This window comes from Saimiri boliviensis, chromosome 17, assembly GCF_048565385.1.
Source record: "Saimiri boliviensis isolate mSaiBol1 chromosome 17, mSaiBol1.pri, whole genome shotgun sequence".
NCBI lineage: Eukaryota > Metazoa > Chordata > Mammalia > Primates > Cebidae > Saimiri > Saimiri boliviensis.
In genome coordinates, this window is record NC_133465.1 from 66,343,921 (window position 1) to 66,362,947 (window position 19,027).

The window sequence follows — 19,027 nt, forward strand, 5'->3', positions numbered from 1 at the left end:
CAGCTGAAGGCTGCTTCCTGGGGTGAGAGATCCTTCTCAATAATCAGCTTTGTAGTCAGAGGCAGCAGCTGCCCCAGCCTACCCAGGCCTCCTTGGGAAGGGAGAGGACTGGATTAGAAAGGAAGCAGTTAATGGAAAACGAAGAGGGAGGGGAGAGGTGAGTTAAGCGCTGCTCCCCAGGGCAGTGACTTCCCAGCTAACAGCAGTGGAGTTGCCCTCCTCCCTTGCTGGTAGTGGGGCTCGAGTAGGGAGGGTGGGAGGAGGCTGGCAGAGGGCATCGGCCCACTTCCCAACCCCGATTTGAGTTATCTTCCCCAGGGGAACTCTCCTCCCTTCCTCCCGCCCCCATCCTCCAAGCTCCAGCAGTGTGATTATCAGAAGAAAGCACTGAAAGCCCTTAGAAACGCTGGAGTCCACTTCAAGACAATTTTTTTTTCCTTTCTCCTTTTTTTTTTTTTTTTTTGCTTGTCACTGACTTAAAGCTCATCAAGACAATTTCTAAGCGGCTTCTTAGGTTAATGCCACCACTGGGAGTGGGTGGGATGAATGACACAGTATCTGTGTCCCCACAGCACCTGGCTTAATGTTTGCACGCAGGGGTTTTGGGAGCTTTGGCCAGCTCGGGAGGGCCCAAAGCAGAAGGGCACTGACTTCAACTGAATTCTCCTGTCGGGTGGGTTCTCTCCGGAGAGTGCCTTACTGGGAGGACAGACACAAGCCTCAAGTCATCCTCACTGGCTCCTATGTCAAGGGGGCTGCCTGGCGCGAACCTCCGTACTGCCTTGTCCTTCAGAGCACCCATTCAGCCTGAGAGTTCGTGCATTCACCCAGAGACAGGCAAATTATTCGAGGGCCCCTATTTAAGCACCACTGAACCTATTCCCGTAGGTATCATATATGCTGAGAGCCCAAAGGCCTTGTAGAAAGTTCTTTAAGCGCCCTACTCCACAGGACTGAGATCTGATAGGGCGCCGCTAAAGGACATTTTGCACTTCAGTCCAGAGCCTGGTGTGGGTGACAAAGCCCTGCAAGGCCAGGGCTGACTGAGGCTGCAGAACCGCTCCAGAACTGTCTATAGGCCTCTCCTGCTCCCACGAGACCTCGATGGAGGCAGGAATCCCAAATAAGGGAGCAAACACAAAAGATCAGCACATGTCCAAACCCACCCCCCTCCACCATCACCCAGTGAGGTCTGCGAGCCCACCCCAAGCAAGAACCGCAGGGCCTGCCCCACCTCCATCCCATTAAATGGGCTGGGTTAGAGTCCTCTCTAATGACACAATTAGTCACCCACTTGTCAAGCAAAGCGCCTGCTCAGAGGGGGTCTGGCGCACTTACACAGCAAACAGAAATGCCTCTGAGCACAGCTGGGCTGCCTCCTCCTCCCCCGAAGGGCTTCTTTCCAGGGTAAACCACTGTGTCCAGCACAGGTCAGAGTGGGCATGCAGACACGCTGACAAAGCAGCCCGGCTCTCCTCCCTTCCAAGAAAAGGCGCTCAGGGGTAAGAATAAGGGATTACAATCCGACTGGAGACCCTGTCGGTGGCTTGGACCAGCCAAGCGCGGTGAACTCCTGGGAACATGGGCACATAGGTTTCCAGTCTAGAGTGCAGGGACTGGGATGAGTGGATGAGGGAAATCCGACTCCTCTCCTGATATCCCCAGGCAGGACAGGGTGGCCAGGGCCGAGCTGATGGACGGCAGGCGGGAGGCCGGGGCAGAGGCAGGGAGGGAGCTTTGGGGTGCTTATTGCTGCTCCAGGAGGGCTTTATCCCGCAGCTTCACTCCCTCCAGGCCGGGCTTCCCTACCACCCGGGGGGTGGGGGTAGTAGGGTGTTAGGAGGAGACAGACGTGCAGCTTGAAAACGACAAGGAAAAGCACTGCCGGGGTCGGGTGCCTTTTCTTTCAGTCCCAGCCTACGGGCTTCACAAAACGCCACAGCACTGCCTCAAATCTGGAGTTCACATTGACTGAAAAAGAAAAGCCAGCTTTCCTCCCTCACCCCCAAGTACTACTTTTTCAACATCAATGTAACTCTCATGGCAGCCCTCGAAATAAGCCACAAGCACGTGCATTTGGGAACCGGTGGGCGGGAGGGGTCAGAGGTGGGTGTGGAGCAAAATTCCAAGTCCCGAGGCCTGGGAGCCAGCAGCTGCGGAGCATGCCCCGGGCTGGGGGGAGGCGAGGGGAGGGGAGAGTGAGACGCCCCAACAAACTCCTTCCGGCTCGGCCCTCGCCACACTTTCTGGGGGAGGGCGGTGAGTTTTCGGGGCTGAGGCTTAGCACCGCGGGACCTGATTTCCTGCGGGCCAGGGGCTCTGCGCTTCCCGAGAGCAGCATGGCCTGGAGGCTGCGGCCCCGCTCGCTCCCTGGCTCGGCGGGGATCGGCAGCAGCGGCCGGAGCCCCGGGGGTGGGGAGGGCGGCGCGGGGGCCCCCCGGTGCGTACCTGCCTCGCCTCCGCCGCCTGCTCCTCCGCCTCCGCCGGCGCCGCTGTGGGCTTCCCCGGCCCTTCGGGCTCCCCCGGCCCCGCAGGCTTCCCCAGCCCCGCGGGCTCCGCGGGCTCCGCTGGCCCCGCAGGCTCCCCCGGCCCCGCGGGCTCCCCGGGCTCCTCCGGCTCCGCGGGCGCGGCCGCCGACTCAGGGGCGCAGGGGCTGGACAACGCCGGGGCCCCGGTGGCTTCGACCTGGGGTGCGGGCTCCGGAGTCGCGGCCGCCCCACGCCGCACCAGCAGCCAGGCGAGCAGCAGGGCCAGCGCCGTGGCCAGCGCAGGCAGCGCGGCCAGCAGCTCGGCTGGCGCCTCCATCGCGCCGCCGCCGCCGCCGAGTGCCTGCCCGCCGGGACCCCGAGGGAGCCCGCCGCGCCCCGCCGCCGCGCCCCGCCCCGGGGCGGAGCCCCCGTCGCCAGCACCCCGCCCCTGGCATCCTCCGGCCCCGGGGGTGACGCACAGGCTGGGGGCGGGGATGTGGCGGGGCAGAACCCTGACCCTCTCCCTGGGAGGCACAGGAGGGCCAATCCCTGCCAGGCCTGGGCAGCCTTGACGCTTTGAGGCACTATTTAACTGAGCCCAGGTTCAATGTGAAAAACTGTTATCAGGTGCCCTTAGGTTGTCATCTTTTCGCCTTGGTACAGCAGTTCAGCTTAGAGCATTTTGGAAATATACGTGCTAGCTGGGGAATGCAGAGAGAAAAGTAGACCCGGGAAGGTTCATGGAAACGACGGCCTGGATTGACTTGAAAAACAACAAAAAGCAACCATAAAGCCGGATTACGTTCAAACACTGCCGTTTTATGGGCATGTCAGTAGTTGTTTTCAATCCTTAGGGTTGCCTTGATGCATTTTCATAGAGGACATCTCCAGATCCTGGCCCAAGAATGCGCCTCCGGGGCTGAGGCCAGCAGCCTTCAACACAGGCATCCTGGTAACGCTGCTCCCGGCCCCTAGACCTGAAATTCAGCTGCAGGTCTTTGGTCAACGCCGTCCCTCTTACCGGACATTCTTTGCACAATTCCAGAATGCCTGCAGGGTGGGAGGGTGCCATGAAGGAAATGAAGGCCATTGTTTTTGTTTCTCCAGATCCTCCCTGGCCTGTTACTGAACACTGGATTTTGAGATAAAAATGTTGTAACCAAAAGCGAATTTTCCTACCACTCCCCACCCCACTCTTCAGTTATTTTTAATAAACACAGGAGGGTCATGCCAGGTACCAAGCCAAACTTAAGGCCCAATGTTAAAGAAACACAGTTCCAGCTTTTGCTTAGGATGCATTTAATACTTTTCTTTTTTTGGGGGGGGGGGGGGGGAAATTACAGTGCCTAAGCTGATGTGTGATATAAACCACGATGTTAGATGGAGTGCTTTTTTATTTATTTATTTTTTTTGAGACGGAGTTTCACTTTTGTTACCCAGGCTGGAATGCAATGGCGCGATCTCGGCTCACCGCAACCTCCACCTCCTGGGTTCAGGCAATTCTCCTGCCTCAGCCTCCTAAGTAGCTGGGATTACAGGCATGCGCCACCACGCCCAGCTAATTTTTTGTATTTTTAGTAGAGACGGGGTTTCACCATGTTGACCAGGATGGTCTCGATCTGTTGACCTCGTGATCCACCCGCCTCGGCCTCCCAAAGTGCTGGGATTACAGGCTTGAGCCACCGCGCCAGGCCTGGAGTGCTTCTTTTTAAATGAACGATACCCAAACAACACCCCCCCCAGCAACAGGGAGAGCTGAATTAAGAGGGCCTTTTAGTAGTGGTTGATGAAAAGAGCCCCGGAACTATAAGATGTGGAATAGGCTTTATCTATGGGCGACTACCTTTTGACCACTGTGGAACTTTCAGCCAGTGTAAAATTTTTTCTTTTCTTTTTTTTAAAGGGACAGGGTCTCACTATGTTGCCCAGGCTGGAGTGCAGTGGCTATTCACAGGCATTATGGTAGCTCTCTGCAGCCTCAAAATCCTGGGCTCAAGTTATCCTCCTGCCTCAGCCTCTTGGGCAGCTGGCATTACAGGTGTGCATCACTGCTTCTGGCCCAGGGCCTTCATTTTGTGCCCTATCCCATTGTTTTAAAGTATAAATACCTTTTTAAAAGGTCCTGTTCTGCTGACAAACTACATTCTATTGACTTTCAAATGAGTAGGAAAGAAAAAGACAAAACAATGCTAAAAACACAACTCCAAATCACGTTGCTTTATTTAAAATGATGAACAAGTTTCACCCAAGTGAAAGTTAAAAATACCAACCCAATGGCAGATCCGCAGGCATTTCATTGCAGACCCCATGGCTAGACGGACACAGAACTAGGAGACTGCTCAGTGTTCTGACGCCTCCAGGATGCACAAGTGGGAACATAACAGTCCCAGCTCCTCCACAGCATCCAGTCAACGTGGAGACAGCTGCCTGGGCTAGCTCTCCTCCCGGGAAGCTCAGTGGGGCTTAGATGTCATTTTTTTTTTCTTTTTTTAGACAGAGTCTCGCTCTGTTGCCCAGGCTGGAGTGCAGTGGTGCGATCTCAGCTCACTGCAACCTCGGCCTCCCGGGTTCAAGTGATTCTCCTGCCTCAGACTCCCAAGTAGCTTGGATTACAGGTGCGCGCTACCACACCTGGCTAGTTTTTGTATTTTTAGTAGAGAAGAGTTTCATCATGTTGGCCAGGCTGGTATTGAACTCCTGACCTCAAGTGATCCACCCGCCCTGGCCTCCCAAATTGCTGAGATTACAGGGGTGAGCTACAGCACCTGGCCAAAATTTCTGAACTAATAATGAGACAAAGTTGAGAGCCACTGACTGGGGTGCAAGTTCATCTAGTCATCTTGACATAAGCTAGTGAGAGGGCACAGTGGAAGCCGCTACCAGACTCTACTTCAAATCCACCAGCAGTACCAGCACACGCATCAAAAACAACTTACTCATGGAAATACTATAGACAATCTAAAGAATCTACAGCTGGGGCATCCTTATATGCCTGCCTCCTACACAGCATATTTTACATTTACTGCAAAAATTTTGTTCCATCCGATACTCTTGTCTAATGTCCTAAATCCAAGGCTGAGTCTCTAGTAAGTCTGTAAAGCGCCTGCACCAGCAAGCTGCCCACGGATCCTTAGTTTTGCTACCTTATGAAGAAACTGTTTCTACCTTAAGTACACAGCGATGTGAATCACACTCCTGCACGTAGACCTGGTGCACCTGCATTTAATAAGGTGTGCGCTGCCTTTTCTGGTTGTGGAAAGGCACAGGCACAGGTCCACCCACCCTCCCCAGCGGCCTTGTGAACAGCTGCACAGCCACTGTCCAGTAAGCTTGTGGAGCTTGTCAGGGACCTGGGCTTGTCACCACATCTCCAGCACCCAGAGCAGTGCCTGGCCCTCAAACATTGGCTCCACGCTTGAATTATTAAGACATGGACAGCTGCAAGAATACAGCAAAATGTGAATAATGCCCCTCTTTTTAGTGGCTCTCCCCTCAAGATGTCACCCTAAACATCTCAGCACCACTAACTGCAGAGGCACATGTATATAGCATGGATTCTTCAAGCTGATGGTGAAGCCTCATTCGCAGAGACAGCCAGGCCCTCCTGATGTTCTAGATCCCCCACTCACGTCTCTCCCACCCTGCTCCTTCCATCAGAAGTTAACAATCCAAGATCCCTTCTTCCAGGACCAGCTCTTTGGTTTTAAGATTTGCTGTCATCTTGGAGAATCATCCCTGAAAATCATCTAACGTTATCTCCTTCACTTCACTGTTGTTGGCACCGTCCAATGGATAGCTCATGCCAGATGGGAAGAAGAGTTAACATCTCAACAGGTGGCCTCTGGGTACCCACGCTTCCTACTCTACACTGACCACCCGCCACGGCTCCAGTCCTTTCTCACACGCGGCTGCTCCACCTCGCCTCTGCTGTGCTTACGTAACAATGAGCCTGGCTGGCCCACAGTGACAGTAAGGGGGTTGCGGGGAAGGACTGCTGTATCCCTGGCCTGGCAGGAACGAACAAAGCATGTCACAGAAGCACATACTCCTTACTCTCCAGACACCTTCAGGAGAGCTGACTTCGGCCTATCAGATGTGTTACTCCCCTCATTTCTGGATACTGTTATCAAACAGGAATCACCTTTAGCATCTGGAAAAGGAAGACCGGGTGGCTAATCTTTATTTTCTAAATTATTATTTTTTTGAGAGATGGAATCTCACTATGTTGCCCAGACTGGTCTCCAACTCCTGGACTCAAGTGATCCCCCTGCCTCAACCTCCCAAAGTGCTGGGATTAAGGCGTGAACCACTGTACCTGGCCTGGGTGGCTGATTTTTAAAATTCACAATTTCTGCTCCACTATCCAGACTACTGACAACGTGTTCCACCTTGCCCCCTGGTGGCAAAGAGCCTTTTTGGGGCTGTTTTTAATTTTGAACTGAAGTTTAGAGAAGAGTCGTTGATACAAAATTGAGAGGAAGTAAAGAAAAAGGCCAAGTATGGCAGCATAGGAGCAATGCTGGGAAAAAGAAAGCTTTTTGAAGATGGCAAGAAAAGCCTTTTCAAAAAGCAGAAGGAGCAACACCACTCAGCTATTACTACCAAGAGATTTTATATTCAGGGTTTGACTTCACTCACACCCAAACACATCCTGTGCCCACCACGTAACTAAGGGAGCTTCGGGCGCGGGGATAAGGAGGGAGAACAGCCCCCATGGCAGGCAGGCAGCACAGTTCTGTCTACCCAGCCACATACTGGGGTTGGCATTTTAGGACGCAGAAAATTGAACTAAGACAAAAAGAGGGAACCAGGCTTCTAAAGCCACATGACCCAATGTCAGGAAACGACAATCTGTTAATAAGTGAACAGTGGGCAGAGCCTGTATTCTCCCGGTTATACCCGTTTCTAGTGGGTATTTTGAGAGGCAACAGCACACAATCCTAACGCATCCACACACAGCCTCCGTCCGTGCCCGTGGAATACTGCAGCGAGAGCTCCTCCCCTCCTGTCTGCGAATGCCTCCAATACTCCAGCCCAGGCAGTGCTTCCCAGTGGGCACCACAGCCTTCACAAACCCCTCTTATTTTTTATTTAAGTATAGTTGGAATTTAGGAACAAATTAAGGCAAGCAGTGAATCAAGAGGGCAAGAGATGGCATCTGCTGGTCAATCCCCAAATAGTCGTACCAGTTATTTAGAAGTATCAAGATTCCAAAGACTAGAGGCATCTCTGAATTCACTTCCTGTGTGTAACACTTAGTGTCTGCAGGTCAAACAAATGGGGAACACTAATCTCAGAGTACCTCGCACAGTGAGCGCTTCTGACGGATCCTGTGGTGGGGAAGAATGAGCCTATTCATAATTTAAGTTCTGTGGTTAAGAACACACTGAACACCGTCCCCACTCTATGCAAACAAAAAACCCAATGTATCACCACCCAAAAAATACACACAAACACCCCTCAAATGTTACAGTCTCTGTGATGGTGGAGGAAAAGGTGAGGAACCCTCAGACAGACTGAGCGGTGGGTGATGGTGCTGGTCACTGCCACTGAATGCATCTGTGGACTGACGGCGACATACCAGAAGGAGCGTGGACTCCGAGTCTCTCCGACACAACTGGCTCACACACAGATCAAAGTCCACTCACCATGCTCAGTGTCTCTGCGGTACACAGCTGGCTCTGTGGAAGCTCCTTACCGACATCCGTGGGGTAACAGATACAACAAGACGTTACAAGGATCACACCCCGCCAGCCTTGCAGTTGACTGGCTCAGTTTTCAGTGAGACGGCACAGAACCTTCTTACCCAACACCACATTAGCTTGGGTTTCACTGAGCTGGCTGAGCTGTTAAACTTCTTGAAAATCTATCCTTAGGAAGCAGTAAAAACAGCATCTGATCGAAGATAGGAGCTTGGACCAGGGAAGGAATTTCCAAATTCAAAGAAGACAGAGAAGGTAGGAGCAGAAGACGCGAGAACTGAGTTGGGTGGCTGCCAAAAGCTTACGATGAAGCCACCTCAGGGAGAGTCTCTTTATCTGCTCAGGGGTGAGCCCGGCCTCCACAAGTGTCCCTAATCCTGCCAAGGAAAGTACAACTGCCTGTAATCAGCACGTAGACAGCAGAAGCTTCCATGCAAAGCTGGAAGGCAATGTTAAAAGCAGGACCCCAGGGACTCCACGTGGAAGTCATGGCAGGGCTTCCTCCAAAGCTTTCTTACAAATTACAAAGTCACGGATCAAGCGCAGATATAAATCTATAATAACAGAAACAACTTAAAAGGGCAAGAAGAGTCTAAGTATGGCTGTGAAAGGACTGGGGTTGAGAAATGCACATTCAGGTTTGATAAATTCACCTGAGTAAGTCACTTGAATTTCCTCATGGAATTTCAGCTAAACCACAGAGAATGGAGAATATACGATAGCAGGGGCTGTGGGTCCTGCGCTTCCCCAGTGCATTTTAAAAAGACTCAGCTGTGCCGGGTGTGGTGGCTCATGCCTGTAATCCCAGCACTTTGGGAGGCCGAGGCGGGTGGATCACGAGGTCAGGAGATCGAGACCATCCTGGTCAACATGGTGAAACTCCGTTTCTACTAAAAATGCAAAAAATTAGCTGGGCGTGGTGGCGCGTGCCTGTAATCCCAGCTACTCAGGAGGCTGAGGCAGGAGAATTGCTTGAACCCAGGAGGCAGAGGTTGTGGTGAGCTGAGATCGCACCATTGCACTCCAGCCTGGGTAACAAGAGTGAAACTCCGTCTCAAAAAAAAAAAAAAAAAAAGACTCAGCTGCTGGGAGACAGAACGTAATAGAACGTAACAGAAATGTCACCTTCAGCAGTCAAGAGCTTCAGAGATTTAAAATCCTGTGAACGTCAGTATTAAAGAAAAACTATTTTTTTTTTTTTTTAAGAGACAGGGTATCACTATATTCCCCAAGCTGGTCTTGAACTCCTGGGCTCAAGCGATCCTCTTGCCTTGTCCTCCCAAAATGCTGGGATTACAGGCGTGAGCTACCACGCCCAGTTTCAACTTCGGTATTTTACTATTTTCCAACGATCTCTCTTAACACTTCAAGCACATCAAGCAAAGACCTGTGGCATTTAAAGACCCTAGACCAATGCACAGAGTGAACAAATTTCATTATGAGCCCATTACATGCCCAGGTGCTTGCAAATAGATTACCTTACTGATGTGCTGGACACTACCACTGTAAATCTTATTTACATCCAATCTTTACTTGAAGACATGGTTAAGTTTTTATAAAAGCTAGGAGAGATGGCTCATGCCTGTAATAATCCTACTGCTTTGGGAGGCTGCGGTGGGGGGATCACTTGGCATGAGGAGTTCAAGACCAGCCTGGGCAACACAGATTTCGTTAGTACTAAAATTAATAATAATAAAAATTAGCTGGCTGGGCACAGTGGCTCACACCTATAATCCCAGCACTTTGGGAGGCCAAGGCAGGCCAATCACGAGGTCAAGAATTTGAGACCAGCCTGACCAACGTGGTGAAACCCTGTCTCTACTAAAAATACAAAAAAATCAGCTGGGCATGGTGGCGCATGCCTGTCAACCCAGCTACTCAGGAGGCTAAGGCAGGAGAATTGCTTGAACCTGGGAGGCGGAGGTTGCAGTGAGCTGAGATCACGTCACTGCATTCTAGCCTGGGGGACAGTGCGAGACTCCGTCTCAAAATAAAAATTAGCTGGGTGTGGTGGGGTGAGTCTGTAGTCCCAGCTACTTGGGAGGGTGAGGCAAGAGGACTGCTTGAGCTTGGAAGGTTGAGGCTGCAGTGCACATGGTCACACCACTGCATTCCAGCATGGGCAACAAAGCAAGACTCTGTCTCAAAAAGAAAAAAAAAGGAAGATTTGATAAATCAAGAGTTCTCTGCTGCTGTCTGCTTTTGGCTGAGCACTCAAGCAGCAATGGCAAACTGAGGCCGCTGTGCCTCCAGTTCTGCAGAAAATGCCGGGTGACTTTTTCAAGGGCCGTCCCTGCACTGCTAGGACTACAATTCCGAAGTCAAGGATGCACAGCAGCAGTCGCAGCTTTCCCCCAAGACCGCCATGAGGAGAAGGGCAAGGAGGGAATGTTCTGGCATTCTCAAAGGAAAACATTTCCAAGATATAAAATGGATTCAATTTTTATTAAATAACGTAAGGGGTTTTCTTGGCACCATTCACATTCTCTTGCCTTTCTGAGTAAAACAAGTGCGTTCATCTGCATCGGTAGCAGAGGGAAAGCTACGGGAGCAAACGTTAAGTGAACGGGTCCCCGTGCCGAAGGCGTCCTCATTCTCAGGCTGTCAGGCCTCCCCTCGTCTGCAGGACAGGACAGGCCACCCTCCCCAGGCCCTGCCCTCGCCGCGTGTCCTTCCACACAGACAGCAGCCTTGCTCGGTCACCTGGAGGAGCTGCGCTCTTTGCTGACACAGTCATCCTGGGAGGTGGCGTCCCCGTTCCCCACCATGCTGCACGTCCTCCTCTTCTTTCTGCGGTGCACCGTCCCATCCCCCTCGGATCCAGACTCGCACTGCACACGGGAGGAGACAAAACAAGCAGTCAGCCTGGACGCAATCCACTTCCTCGTTAAACAAACCTCTGCCCTTGGGAGACAGCACAGGTATCGGTCACTTTCTCCCAGATGCAAAGCTGTCATTACGACAGCTCCACAGCGCAGCCTTCATAGCTACCTCCTCCGATGTTCCTGGCTCCCTAAGAATTTCAAACTTCCCTCAATGCAAGTGTCCCTCCTCCACTGTTCTCCTAATGGTGCAGTTATTTGTTTGAGTAAGATACCCACTGCTGGGCCGGGTGCATTGGCTCTCACACCTGTAATCCCAGCACTTTGGGAGGCTGAGGCGGCCAGATCACCTGAGGTTGGGAGTTGGAGACCAGCCTGGCCAACATGGAGAAACCCTGTCTCTACTAAAAATACAAAATTAGCCAGGTGTCATGGTGCATGCCTGTAGTCCCAGCTACTCGGGAGGATGAGGCAGGAGAACAGAAGCTGGGATCGTGCCATTGCACTCCAGCCTGGGGAACACCAGCAAGACTTCATCTCAAAAAAACAAAACAAAACAAAATAAAACCGAGAGATACCTACTGTAAAAATAGTTTAGTCAGCATTCTGAAATTGCATTATGAGATTTCACTTTACCAACAGAGCCTGATGCATGAAAGGAAGTTGATACAGCACTGAACATTCCCAGAGCCCCTTCCTGCCCAACGAGAGAGGACTAAATCAGCAGACTGGGTGAAAAGACAGATTTTTTTTTTTTTTGAGACAAAGTTGCACTCTGCTGCCCAAGCTGGAGGGCTGTGGTGCTTTCTCACTGTAGCCTTTGCCTTCTGGGTTCAAGAGATTGTTGTGTCTCAGCCTCCTGAGTAGCTGGGATTAGAGGTGTGCACCACCATGCCCGGCTAATTTTTATAATTTTAGTAGAGATGGGATTTCGTCATTTGGCCAGGCTGGTTTGAACTCCCGATCTCAAGTAATCTATTTGCTTTGGCCTCCCAAAGTGTTGGGATGACAGGCGTGAGCCACCGTGTCAGGCTGAGATGGAAATTTCACCTGTTAAAGGTGCAGGGCCCTTTCACCCAGTATTAATGTCAGCTTCAAGTTTAAGGTCACTGGATTTGCAGAATTTCTAGGCTTACTATTTACCATCCACGGGGGAAAGCCTCCAGAAGGACGTTTGAATCCTGACACTGCTGCTTGATCTTAAGCCATTTACTTCACTAAATCCCCAAATACCTGATGCCGCTTGAGGCTATTTTAACAATTCATGCGCATGTGCAAAGCTGTAACGTGGACAAGATACACTACTCGGCAGGAATGGTGACAACCAAAACCCTTAGAACAAGGTGGAAAAACTTTCGTGCGCTTCTCCTTCTGGATAGGAGGAGGAAGAGTCACACCTGGTGTAGCTGAGTGACATGAGCCCTGGAGGCTCCAGAAGCCAGCCAGAGAGCAAGGCCTCACCTCTGAGTCGGAGTCTGAAGAACTGGAGCTGGAGGAGCTGGAAGAGTCGCTGGAGCTGTCGGAGGCTATCCCTGTGGACTCCTGAAGGTCAACCGAGTCTGCCAGGACTGCCAACTCGGGGTGCTCTTGCTTCAAGATCCTGAGAGGCAAGAAGTGTTGTTCTCAGTGTACTGACAGAGAACAATACCCACTCACGAGGACTCGCACTGAGAGCTGAGACCTGTATCTCTCAGAAACACCTGGAAATACCAGGTGTGTCAGTTCAGAAACGGTACTGTATAATGGTGAGGACAAAACCCTAGGCTGGGAACAAGAGAAGCCCAATATGGTGCAAGGAAAACTGCATACTAACTACACACAATTTACTACCACCTGCACAAATGAGCCAGCCATGCCACCAACACACAAGGCACAATTTTCCTTAAGTCAGTCTTAGTTTTATTCCCTGGGGAGAAATGGTTCCTCTTCCTAGTCTTATTTCCTGAACCTTTCCCAGCTGATTTTTGAAAAACCTTTCCTTTCCACAGCACAGCACATAATGATCGGAGTTGGGTTGGCTAGATCCTATTTCTAGGAGTAGAAACAATTAGGTTTGTAAGAAATACGAAGTGTCAAATAACAGAGATGCCCCCCCCTCACTTGGATCGTAAAACAGAACTGGACTTCAGAGCAGCAGCCCTCCCCTTCAGGAACCTCGTCTGGCAGGCACTGTAACCAGTGGCAAAAGACCTGTTGTATGATAAGGCCTGCAGTGTGACCAAATCACAGCACGCAGTGGCCCACGGAGCGGGGTAAGTGGGCTCAGATGCCCAAGAGTCCAGGGAGAACAGAAGCCACCACCCTTACTGGCCCTCTCAGCAGGGAGGCTGAGCATGGAACAAGCCAGAATCCCTCTCTTACCCCGAGAGCTGGTCCCTCCAGGTCAGGGTTGGGACACAGTGGCACGGGGTGGCTGTGGGTGGCGTGCACTGCCGCTGCCCGTGCTGTATCTGTTCTGTGGATAAACAGAGGAGCTAAGTCTCCAGGGCAGTCACCTCGCTCACAAGAACTGAAGGGATTAAGTTCAAATGGGAATAATGCTTCTGGGTAAGAAAAAGAAACAACCCAAATAAAACCCAAATAAAGTAATTTATTTAGGTAGCACTAGCTTTGAAAAAAACAGAAAACAAAATGAAACGAGAAACAATCCCAACGATGATCATGTTTGACTGAGTGGCTTGGATTCAACATGCAGAGTCTCGCCCTGCCACCTTGAGGCCGGCAAATATCCTGAGGACTCAACCTGATCTTGGTCCCTCTCTCCTCTACCCAGAGGATCGGCAGCCCCCGCTCGCCCCAGGCCTGTCTATGATCAGCACACGGCACTGCAGCCATTTCATCTCTGGGGCAGAAACTGTAACCAGGCAGAAAGAAGAAAAAATGACTCTCACCTATACCATTTCCTTGACAGCTTTGGTCTCCCTCTTACCGTCTTGTGCCATACCACAGGGAAGTTGGTGCTGCTGGCAAAATTTTGGGTGATGGCGATAGTAGTGTCGAGATTGAGGACGACATGCCACCAGCCTCCTGAAATCCAACAAATAAAGTTAAATAAGGTTTCATCCTATACCCAAGTACTGTGTCACACACACCAGAAACTGGGAACTCCTACCCCTAAGGGAGAGCCTAGAGACATGATACAGGGTAGCAAACATTCCTTCTGACTCAGGGATTGCAAACAGCTTGTCTGTGTCAATAAAGTTTTATCAGATCACAGCTATGCATGTCTCTTGACATATTGTCTAGGGCTGCTTTCCTGCTACATGGGCAGAGTTGAGTAGTTGTTAACAATCTGGCTTATAGTGCCTAAAATACTTACTCTCTGGCCCTTTACAGAAAAAGTTTGTTTACTCCTGTTAATCCAAAGCTGTGACCAAAAGTGCAAAAGCATAAAGTTCTTCAGTGTCTAGGAAGAGGACACCCACTTTAAATACTCACTTCCATTCACTTCCCAATGTGCAGTTGTCTGGTGTGGGATTTCCTGACTCAACCCAGACAGTGCCATACTGTATCAAAAACCCAATATAGGCTGGGCTTCGTGGCTCACACCTATAATCCCAGCACTTTGGGAGGTTGAGGCGGGAGGCTTGCTTGAACCCAGGCGGCCAGCCTGGGCAACACAGTGACATCTCCAACTCAATTTACAGAATTAAACCCTGACCAGAAGCAGGAAGCTGACAGTAATACTGGGTGGCTCACGCCTGTAATCCTAGCACTTTGGAAGGCTGAGGCGGGTGGACAGCCTGAGGTCAGGAGTTTGAGACCAGCCTGGGCAACACAGTGAAACTCCAATCTCTACTAAAATACAAAAATTAGCCGGGTGTGATGTTGTGCACCTTTAATCCCAGCTATTGGAGAGGCTGAGACAGAAGAATTTTGTGAACTCAGGAGCTGGAGGTTGCAGTCAGCTGAGATCACCCATTGCACTCCAGCGTGGGTGACAGAGTGAGACTCGTCTCAAAAAAAAACAAAAAAAACAAAAAAACAAAAAAAACAAAAAAAAACGGCCGAGTGCGGTGGCTCACGCCTGTAACCCCAGCACTTTGGGAGACCAAGGTGGCAGATCACGAGGTCCAGAGATGGAGACCATCCTGGCCAATACGGTGAAACCCCGTCTCTACTAAAAATACAAAAATTAGCCAGCCATGGTGGCGTGTGCCTGCAGTCCCAGCTACTTGAGAGGCTGAGGCAGGAAAATCACTTGAACGCAGGAGGCGGACGTTGTGGTGAGCCAAGAATTTTGCGAACTCAGGAGCTGGAGGTTGCCGTCAGCTGAGATCGCCCATTGCACTCCAGCCTGATGACAGAGTGAGACTCTGTCTCAAAAAAAAAAAGAAGAATTAAACCCCCATTTGCATAAACACAAACAAGCTGGTACACATATGCAAAGATAGTAAGTAACGACTACAATAAAGAAAACTTGTATCTTTACATATGGTGTTGTTTTTGTTTTTGAGATGGAGTTCTGCTTTGTCACCCAGGCTGGAGTGCAGTGGCATGATCTCGGCTCACTGCAACCTCCGCCTCCCAGGTTCAGGTGATTCTCCCGCCTCAGCTTCCTGAGTAGCTGGGATTAGAGACGCCTGCCATCACACCTGGCTAATTTTTGTATTATTAGTAGAGACAAGGTTTCACCGTGTTGGCCAGGCTGGTCTTGAACTCCTGACCTCAAGTGATCCGCTCACCTAGGCCTCCCAAAGCGCTGATTACAGGCGTGAGCTACTGCACCCAGTCTATATACACTTTATCAAGAGTTTTATAGCTGTATGAAATGTGAACAAGAGCTCCCAAAGTACTTCACACCGTAGCTACATGCTACTGTGAGAGGTGGGTACCAGTTCATCTACCAGGCAGCATGCACAAAATTTTTGGGGACTCACTTTCTAACAGTTCTGCTCCAAAATGACAAAACATTGAAATCAAAAGAATGTACTTTCTTCCAGTTCATTTATACCTGGCACAAAGACAGTCTCTCCTGGTTTTTGTAAGATTTCCAGGGGTTTGAATTCAGGTGGCCAGGTTGGAAGCTGTGTCCGGGGATAAATAACATTAAACCAGGTAATAGCTTCGTCTTGCTGGTTCCCTCCTTCTTCTCGGGTTACCTTGATGAGTTCCCTGGGAGTACTAGTAGGAAACAGGCACCAGCGCTTGTGGCCCTGAACTAAGGCATTCCAGGCACTGGTTCCCAGGGGGTCGATGTGAATCCCAGTTCCAGAGCGTGGTGGCCCCATCACAAACCACCTACAGAATGAAGATATCCAAGACGTAAAGTATCATTTAGTTACACACATACCATACAAAACAGTAAGTTTGGCCAGGCTTGGTAGGTCATGCCTATAATCCCAGCACGCTGGGAGGCTGGAGGCAGGCAGATCACCTGAGGTCGGGAGTTTGAGACCAGCCTGACCAACATGGAGAAACCCTGTCTCCACTAAAAATACAAAATTAGCTGGACGTGGTGGTACATGCCTGTAATTGCAGCTACTCGGGAGGTTGAGGCAGGAGAATCACTTGAACCTGGGAGGCAGAGGTTGTGGTGAGCCAAGATTGCACAATTGCACTCCAACCTGGGCAACAAGAACAAAACTCCATTCTCAAAAAAAACAGTAAGTTTTTAGTTTAGTTCCCCCCCACCCCGTTTTTTTTTTTTTTGAGAGTCTTGCTCTATTGCCCAGGCTAGAATGCAGTGGCTTATCTTGGCTGATGGCAACCTCCACTTCCCCAGGTTCACACAGTTCTCCTGCCTCGGCCTCCTGAGTAGATGGGATTACAGGTGCCTGCCACCACCCTTGGCTAATTTTTGTATTTTTAGTAAAGGTGGTGTTTCACCACGTTGGCCAGGCTGATCTCGAACTCCTGGCCTGAAGTGATAACCTGCCTCAGCCGCCCAAAGTGCTGGAATTACAGGTTTGAGTCACCACACCTGGCCAGGTTTTAATTTTACGTGATACATCATCTTTATTTCAAAGATTATATAAATGCTGGTACATAGAAACACTGAGTGGATTGTTTATGGACTGATTCTTACCAAAACAAGAAAAATCAGCCAGGCACAGTGATTCACGCCTGTAATACCAACATTTTGGGAGGCGGAGGCGGGTGGATGGCCTGAGGTCAGGAGTTCGAGACTAGCCTGACCAATATGGTGAAACCCCGTTGTCTACTAAAAATACAAAAATTAGCCGGGTATAGTGGTGGGCACCTGTAATCCCAGCTACTAAGGAGGCTGGGGCAGGAGGATTGCTTGAACCCAGGAGGCAGAGGCTGCAGTGAGCCAAGATACTCCATGCCTCTATACTCCAGCCCGGAAGACAGAAGGAAACTCCATCTCAAAAACAAAAACAAACAAAAAAACACTGATGTGGTTTACTGCTGGACTTTGTAAGCCTTTGTTAAAACTTCCCTTGCAGGCGTCCCCAAACTACGGCCCCCAGCTGCACTTCAGGAAGGGGCACCTCTTTCACTGGTGGTCAGTGAGAGGAGCACGTTATGTGGCGGCCCTCCAACGGTCTGAGGGACAGTGAACTGGCCCCCTTTGTAAAAAGTTTGGGGACGCCTGGATCAGTGATTCAACTTTAGTTGCACATTCGTCACCTGGGGAGCTTTCAGAAATTCTGATGCCCAGGCAAGCACCCCAGTTAACTCAGTCTCCACAGTAGGACCTCAGGAGCCCCTAAGTAAGTTCAACGTGAAGCCAGGGAGAACTCACTGTTTTGGAAAAAGATTACCAACTGAACTCAGCGAACAAACGCTGTTGTAGGTAAGGTTTTAACCACGTAGGGGCGGAATACTTTACCTGTAAGGGGGCCTGCGCTTCTCCCCAGCATACTGGAAAAGGTCATCAGTGAAAAACTTGGGCACCTTGTAGTCTTCCAAAAGTTTCCTTCTTTTAGGGTGTTCGCCATAGCTGCTGTCAAAGATGTAGAGGGGGCTGTCGTCTCGAGTGCTCTCCATGTACTCGATGTAGTACTTCATCTTCATCTTCACTGAGTAACCATCGTTATCCTCACCACACTTGAACTTCTGGTTCCGGTATTTCCTTTTTAGGCGCTCCAGAGTCCACTTCTCCTGCGCAGACCAGCCCTCTTGGGCGTTCAACAAAACCACGGGCTTGTAAGGTCTTTCATACCGCTCCACAAACTCTTCCACAGACAGTTGTAAAGCGTCTGCTCTTTCCACGTTATCCTGAAGGAATTAGAAAAGACCTCTCCAGTTAAAAAACAAAATAAAAAAGAAGTCCAGTGGCAGATAAGGGTGTCCCCAAGGCCAATTAGTAATGGCAACCGAAGGAAGCTGACTCTCATCTGGCTCCTCCGGAATAGGGGAGGGCGCGTGCGTGAGGCCACGTCGTTCCTAGAGCCACCCCATCAGAAGAGGGGACTTGTGTCTCCCACCCGTGAGCCTTGACAGCCAGGTCCCCTTGGGGCCCCGCCGCCCAGAGGAGTCGGGGATGACCGGCCTTCTAGTTGAGAGTGCCACAGGCATGGGACTCCCGTCGTCGGCCGGGGCGGACATGCGGGCGGCCACAGCACGGGAGGAAGGAGGCCCGGCCCGGAATCCGGGCCTCCGGGACCCCAAACTCCGCGGGGTGCGGGTGAGCCTCTCCGAGCTCCCGGGTGCAGCGCTCGGAGCGAGGGCAGCCCCGGGCCCCGAGAAAAGTGCGCAGCGGCTGGCGGTGCTGATGCCCGGCCCGGCCACCCCGCTCGCCCCGCTCACCGCCACGGCCGCCGGGCTCAGCGAGAAGCTCTCGTAGTAGTTGTGCCGGGTCCAATCCAGCGAGTCCTTGAGCTCCGGCCGCGCACTCCGCTTGGCCTCGCGGATGCGCTTCTTGCTCTTGTGGTTCATCCTGCGGGGTCACCAGCTGGTTCCGCTACGACCTCGGCGCAGCCCGCTTCCTGCCACTAACGCACCCCTCCCGGCCCGGGCGGCGGAGACGGAGGCACTCCAACGCCCTTCACTCCGGCCCGGCGCCTTTAAAGTCGCCTTCCAGAAAATTCACTCCCCAGCCACCTCCCGAGCCTCGGGTTGGGCAAGC

General features: G+C 51.3%; 2 protein-coding genes across 3 annotated transcripts in view; both read right to left on the reverse strand.

Moving 5' to 3' along the window:
* MXRA7 (matrix remodeling associated 7) overlaps nucleotides 1-2,883 on the reverse strand; it is a 31,603-nt gene extending 28,720 nt beyond the window's left edge. Inside the window, exon 1 of the mRNA XM_039475804.2 lies at nucleotides 2,449-2,883. Within this exon, the coding sequence (XP_039331738.1) occupies nucleotides 2,449-2,805 (357 nt within the window). The 5' untranslated portion in view covers nucleotides 2,806-2,883. The remainder of the gene's footprint in view (nucleotides 1-2,448) is intronic.
* A 1,787-nt stretch (nucleotides 2,884-4,670) lies between these two features.
* On the reverse strand, nucleotides 4,671-18,997 carry JMJD6 (jumonji domain containing 6, arginine demethylase and lysine hydroxylase). Of its 2 annotated transcripts, XM_003931693.4 has the most exons (7): nucleotides 18,709-18,996; nucleotides 17,789-18,177; nucleotides 15,947-16,233; nucleotides 13,884-14,019; nucleotides 12,454-12,592; nucleotides 10,874-11,001; nucleotides 4,671-8,547 (listed from the first exon to the last, which is right to left on the reverse strand). In XM_003931693.4, the coding sequence occupies exons 1-7, from the start codon at nucleotides 18,835-18,837 to the stop codon at nucleotides 8,511-8,513; spliced, it is 1,245 nt and encodes a 414-aa protein (XP_003931742.3). In that variant the 5' UTR covers nucleotides 18,838-18,996; the 3' UTR covers nucleotides 4,671-8,510. The 2 variants fall into 2 exon arrangements, with proteins under 2 accessions (XP_003931742.3, XP_074245104.1); XM_074389003.1 differs by lacking the exons at nucleotides 4,671-8,547; nucleotides 10,874-11,001 and adding an exon at nucleotides 13,354-13,447 and having other exon boundaries at nucleotides 12,460-12,592; nucleotides 18,709-18,997.
* Nucleotides 18,998-19,027: the final 30 nt, after the last annotated feature.